Here is a 7,500-nt window from a genome sequence, read left to right on the forward strand (position 1 = left end):
TTTTTTTTTCAGAATTGTTTCCCGATTAGCAGCAAATAATCATTTTGTACATAAAAAAATAACCATTTAGTAACTTGATTTGGATAGTAATGCATATATCTATTTTTAGATTTTTTAATCATAGACAAATATGGAAATTTGATTATAAAAGGACGTTGATTACTTTCGATAGAATACATAATATACTCATAAAAGTCTCTATTATTTCTTTTACCAGATTATTGGCATCAAAGACGTAAATGACAGTATTTTTCATTGTTATATTATAACAAAACTAAAATAAAATATGTATATATATAAAATTTAATGGTGGTAACATCACATGTTATTATATACTATCCAAACATAAACGCTACAACTAGGTCTACTAATGATGTTATCACTATTGCTTTCACTACTATCAATATCATAACATTTGAGTAAACATTTGCATATTTCTTGAAATTAAACCTTACAGAGTAAGACCATTACAACTAAAGTTCCCTTGTGTGAGAGCAAAAAGAATTCTCTCTCTCTCTCTCTCTCTCTCTCTCTCTCTCTCTCTCTCTCTCTCTCTCTCTCCTAATGGATGCTGTGTTGTTATTCCTCAGGCGAGTAATGGAGGTGTGGTCATGTTGAGCTTCTACAACGATTTCCTTACTTGCGACACGAAGGCCACCATTAAGGACGTGGTCGGTAAGTATGAATACTATTGTTACACAGTACATTTGTCCTTGTAATTGTTTGAGGCCCTCGTAATTCATGTTGTTTTTACGCTGAACTTGTGAAAACCATTACATTCATACCTACCTTTATAAATTCTTCATAATTTATATATATATATATATATATATATATATATATATATATATATATATATATGTGTGTGTGTGTGTGTGTGTGTATATATATATATATATATATATATATATATATATATATATATATATATATATACATATACACATCGCATATAAATATACGGTTTCACATACTTGAGACGTTTTGACGTTTTTATATTAATATATTCAGATATGATTTCCCATTAAATCCCCCAAAAACAGTATAAATTTCGGAAACCATGGTAAAAAAAAAATTAAGAAATCGAAAGAAGTTTAAGGGTTTATTGTTTTTTATGAGTTTTAGGAACGAAATAAAGCTAAAAATATCTTACATATACATAAGTGTACATCATATATATTAACACATTAAAGTCTGGATTCTCTTAACAACCTCGTGATCAGAGCCCCAGGCGAAATCACTCAAATACCTCCATACTTCAATGCATGCGATTTTAAACATAAAATACTTTCCATCACATGGAAGGCTTCAGGAAAAGTCTCACTATAAGTGGTCAGTGCCTTTCTCAAAGCAGACAAACCTGTGCAGAAGCTTCCATAGAGAAGGCAGCTTCATGAAACAACATAATCCCAACATCAGTTCTTTACTTCTTTCCTGTCCACACTATTGCAGTCCCTAGATATTGCGAACCCTACATTCCAATACTTCAGCCATAATATCTTTGAAATATTTTCTATGCATTCCTTTCTCCTAATATATTTTCCTCATACACTGTTCATCAGCCCTCTTACAACCTCATTTATCATTTTAATTACGATATTTCTACCAAGGAACTGCTCATCTCAACAGCATTAGAATTTATCATGTTATTTCTTTTTTTTTTTTATATATATAATCAATTGTTCACCAATTCCTTGAAAACCTGATAACATTATCTTCCACAGAAGTAAGCTTTGTTGGTGCTGATGATGGTGATTAGAAAATTGTACTTCTAAATTTCAAAGATATATATATATATATATATATATATATATATATATATATTGTTATGAACCGCCTTAATGGTTCAACAGGTTCTTTTAGAATATTACAAGAATTGGGACTAGAATGAACCGATGGACTGCAACAACCAAAGGGGTGGGTAAAACAGAAAATACTCAAGTTCCTTAACCTAGTTTATTTTACAAAAGAATTATACAAAAATAGATTATATACAATAATTACAATAAGTACAGGTAATGGGAAGCACAGAGACATAAATGATCGTTACCACAAATTCAGATTAAAATTTTAAGTTCCAAATACAGACAACTCAAAGGTAAAGTAAATGATAAACAATTAACAGAATTCAATAACAAAAACACCGTAAACAGCAGCAATGAAAAATTACTAAGAGAAACTTCTCATTATTAAACAAACAATAAATACGAGCCCATACACTTGCTCTACCAACATCCACAAACAATCCCTGATCCTCGAGGACGTCCATCGAACACTACGGGAACGTCCACGACAGTGTCGATACGACAGCCACTTTGCTGCCACCGAAGAATAACTCTTCAAAACCATCTCGACCTCGAGGACTAGGTTGAGGACGAGTCACCTCCAACTGCTGCTCTTTCTCGACTGCATCACGAGAAACAGCCCATCTGGCTTCCCAAACCTGACTAAAGCTTGTCACTCACAACGTGACCAAAGTAAACAAAGACCCCCACCTTAATAAAGAAAAGGGCAGTTACAAAAAAATTGAAACTAGGTTGTTTCACAGTCAAATAACCTAACAATATATATATATATATATATATATATATATATATATATATATATATATATTCTGTTGGTAATTTTGGAACAAGTTTCAATGAACACATTTCATGAAGATTAATTAATTCCCTACTCATATATCCATAATTCTTTAGAGTTATTCTTTACATGAAAAATATAGCAGTTCACTCCATCATCTCAAAGGCTTTTACTTTCAGAAAATTCAAATATTCTGAAATGAAAATGTTATTCAGGTTTATATAAAAAGAAGCATTACAGTTTAAATTGTGTCCAACCAATTACCAGAGATTGAACAAGGAATATTTGATGCTAGTCAGATGATACGGTGCTGATCGGGGAGATTCAGTCAAGATAAATCACAATAACTGGTAAATGACCTCAAACCGACCAGTTTGCCTTTACCTCTTAAAATCTTATTTAGTTAAAATGAAATCTCCCCTACAGTAGGCTACTGTTGATAACATTTCAGATAGTATTAGGATTAACAAGAGTATTCAGAGATTTAAGACCTCTACCAATGAATAATGCCAACATTCAACTACAGTTTACGGGCATCCCCTACTTTTCATATCCTGACTATACAGTAGATGGTGAATAGTGCAATGTTGATCCAGAATCGTGATCTTGATCCGTATCTCCTCCAAAAATTCCTGTTTTCTTCCGATGCATAATATCTATTCCATGTTAAAATTTAGTAACAATCCAGTGTGTCAATTTGTGTTGGCGTAATCTTTGAAATTATGAAAAATAAAAATCCGGATCAGCTCCAAAATTTAATGGAGTCGTCCATGGACTGAGATCTATCTGTGGGTAAGATTTCGCCAAAATCCTTAGAGTGGTTTTAACGTAATCCTGTCCACTGACACACAGACAAATAGAAAAATAAAAATAAACGGAATCTAAAATATAACCTCTTTAGCGAAGGTAATTAACGGCATCCTTTCAACCCTTATCTTTATTGCTTTATTTCTTTCAATGTGCACACTTAATACTCCCACCTGTCCAAATAATAAAACTTAAAGTAACATAGAGGTCTCGTTAAACTACTCTAAAATATTACAGGAATTAAATAGCTCCATTAGGAGTACATTTCTGATGTATATTTATGAAATAATATAAATGCTCTTTAAAATGTGAAACTAAAATAGCAGTCCCAAAAATCTTTATTCTGACGTTTTTTTTTTCTTTCGAAAAAATTAATTCCACGCTTTTTAAATCTTATGCTTTCATCATCTCGAGATAATATCACGTACAAACCTAAACCATCAAACAAATCTTTCATTAACTAAACAATTTACTAATACACTTGATCATGCGAATATATATGAGTATACATACACCATATATCTACCTATCTATCTATCTATATAGATATATAGTTATATATACTTTTATATACAGATATATACACAGACATATATATATATATATATATATATATATATATATATATATATATATATATATTTATAACATTCACAAATAATCATGTACCTAAGCTTCACACACATGTGTGTGTGTATATATATATATATATATATATATATATATATATATATATATATATATATCCATCCATATACCAAAGGCACTTCCCCCAATTTTGGGGGGTAGCCGACATCAACAAGAACAAAACAAAAAAAAAGGGGACCTCTACTCTCTATGTTCCTCCAGCCTAACCAGGGACTCAGCCGAGTTCAGCTGGTACTGCTAGGGTGCCACAGCCCAACCTCCCACATTTCCACCACAGATGAAGCTTCATACTGCTGAGTCCCCTACTGCTGCTACCTCCGCGGTCATCTAAGGCACCGGAGGAAGCCGCAGGGCCTACCGGAACTGCGTCACAATCGCTCGCCATTCATTCCTATTTCTAGCACGCTCTCTTGCCTCTCTCACGTTTATCCTCCTATCACCCAGAGCTTTCTTCACACCATCCATCCACCCAAACCTTGGCCTTCCTCTTGTACTTCTCCCATCAACTCTTGCATTCATCACCTTCTTTAGCAGACAGCCATTCTCCATTCTCTCAACATGGCCAAACCACCTCAACACATTCATATCCACTCTAGCCGCTAACTCATTTCTTACACCCGTTCTCACCCTCACCACCTCGTTCCTGACCCTATCTACTCGAGATACACCAGCCATACTCCTCAGACACTTCATCTCAAACACATTCAATTTCTGTCTCTCCATCACTTTCATTCCCCACAACTCTGATCCATACATCACAGTTGGTACAATCACTTTCTCATATAGAACTCTCTTTACATTCATGCCCAACCCTCTATTTTTTACTACTCCCTTAACTGCCCCCAACACTTTGCAACCTTCATTCACTCTCTGACGTACATCTGCTTCCACTCCACCATTTGCTGCAATAACAGACCCCAAGTACTTAAACTGATCCACCTCCTCAAGTAACTCTCCATTCAACATGACATTCAACCTTGCACCACCTTCCCTTCTCGTACATCTCATAACCTTACTCTTACCCATATTAACTCTCAACTTCCTTCTCTCACACACCCTTCCAAATTCTGTTACTAGTCGGTCAAGCTTCTCTTCTGTGTCTGCTACCAGTACAGTATCATCCGCAAACAACAACTGATTTACCTCCCATTCATGATCATTCTCGTCTACCAGTTTTAATCCTCGTCCAAGCACTCGAGCATTCACCTCTCTCACCACTCCATCAACATACAAGTTAAACAACCACGGCGACATCACACATCCCTGTCTCAGCCCCACTCTCACCAGAAACCAATCGCTCACTTCATTTCCTATTCTAACACATGCTTTACTACCTTTGTAGAAACTTTTCACTGCTTGCAACAACCTTCCACCAACTCCATATAACCTCATCACATTCCACATTGCTTCCCTATCAACTCTATCATATGCTTTCTCCAGATCCATAAACGCAACATACACCTCCTTACCTTTTGCTAAATATTTCTCGCATATCTGCCTAACTGTAAAAATCTGATTCATACAACCCCCACCTCTTCTAAAACCCCCCTGTACTTCCCAGATTGCATTCTCTGTTTTATCCTTAATCCTATTAATCAGTACTCTACCATACACTTTTCCAACTACACTCAACAAACTAATACCTCTTGAATTACAACACTCATGCACATCTCCCTTACCCTTATATAGTGGTACAATACATGCACAGACCCAATCTACTGGTACCATTGACAACACAAAACACACATTAAACAATCTCACCAACCATTCAATTACAGTCACACCCCCTTCCTTCAACATCTCAGCTTTCACACCATCCATACCAGATGCTTTTCCTACTCTCGTTTCATCTAGTGCTCTCCTCACTTCCTCTATTGTAATCTCTCTCTCATTCTCATCGCCCATCACTGGCACCTCAACACCTGGAACAGCAATTATCTCTGCCTCCCTATCATCCTCAACATTCAGCAAACTTTCAAAATATTCCGCCCACCTTTTCCTTGCCTCCTCTCCTTTTAACAACCTTCCATTTCCATCTTTCACTGTCTCTTCAATTCTTGTGCCAGCCTTTCTTACTCTCTTCACTTCTTTCCAAAACTTCTTCTTATTCTCTTCATATGACTGACCCAGTCCCTGACCCCACCTCAGGTCAGCTGCCCTCTTTGCCTCATGTACCTTGCGCTTTACTTCCACCTTTTTCTCTCTATATTTTTCATACTTCTCTATACTATTACTCTGCAGCCATTCTTCAAAAGCCCTCTTTTTCTCTTCCACTTTTACCTTCACTCCTTCATTCCACCATTCACTGCCCTTACTCATGCTGCCTCCAACAACCTTCTTGCCACATACATCACTTGCAATCCCAACAAAATTTTCTTTTGCTAACTTCCACTCCTCCTCTAAATTACCAGTTTCTCTTACTCTCACTTCGTCATATGCCATTTTCAACCTTTCCTGATATTTACTTTTTACCCCAGGTTTTATTAGCTCTTCAACCCTCACTAGCTCCCTTTTACATCCATCTACTCTATTCCCCCACTCTTTTGCTACAACCAATTTTCCTTCCACCAAAAAATGATCAGACATACCGTTAGCCATACCCCTAAACACATGCACGTCTTTCAATCTTCCAAACATTCTTTTTGTTATCAACACATAATCCATTAATGCCCTTTCTACTACTCTTCCATTTGCCACTCTTACCCATGTATACTTATTTTTATCTTTCTTCTTAAAAAAGCTAGCACTTATTACCATCTCTTGTTCAACACACATATCTACCAGTCTCTCACCACTCTCATTTTCACCTGGTACGCCATACTTTCCAATGACACCTTCTACCTCTCCAGCACCCACTCTAGCATTTAAGTCACCCATAACAACTACATAATTCCTTCTACCCAGTCCTTCTACACACCTAGTTAATTCATTCCAAAACTCATTCCGCTCTTCTTCACTTTTCTCACTACCTGGCCCATACGCACTGACAAACGCCCAACATTCCCTACCCAACCTAACCCTTACCCACATTAACCTAGATGATATCTCCTTCCATTCCACTACTTTACCTGTCATCCATTCACTCAGCAATAAAGCCACACCCTCTCTCGCTCTTCCCCTTTCAATCCCAGACACTCTACCAGACATTTCACCAAACATCACTTCACCCTTTCCTTTCATCTTTGTCTCACACAAGGCCAATACATCCATCCTTCTACTTCTAAACATACTTCCAATCTCACATCTTTTACTCTCTATCGTACTACATCCACGCACATTCAAACACCCCAAAACTAGAGTGCGGGGAGCAGTCACTCTCCCCCCAGCTCCATTTCTTTGTTGCTGTCTCACAGGATACTTTTACAGGAGAGGGGGTTCCCAGCCCCCTCGTCCCGTCCCTTTTAGTCGCCTCTTACGACACGCAGGGATAACGTTGGCGCTATTCTAATTGTTTTATGCCCC

The 7,500-nt window shown here is 36.6% G+C and overlaps 1 protein-coding gene across 1 annotated transcript in view; it reads left to right on the forward strand.

Annotated features, from left to right (window-relative positions):
- LOC137621994 (dipeptidase 1-like) overlaps positions 1-7,500 on the forward strand; it is a 597,809-nt gene that overhangs the window by 432,551 nt on the left and 157,758 nt on the right. Inside the window, exon 8 of the mRNA XM_068352484.1 lies at positions 591-675. Within this exon, the coding sequence (XP_068208585.1) occupies positions 591-675 (85 nt within the window). The remainder of the gene's footprint in view (positions 1-590; positions 676-7,500) is intronic.

This window comes from Palaemon carinicauda, chromosome 28 (genome assembly GCF_036898095.1).
Source record: "Palaemon carinicauda isolate YSFRI2023 chromosome 28, ASM3689809v2, whole genome shotgun sequence".
NCBI lineage: Eukaryota > Metazoa > Arthropoda > Malacostraca > Decapoda > Palaemonidae > Palaemon > Palaemon carinicauda.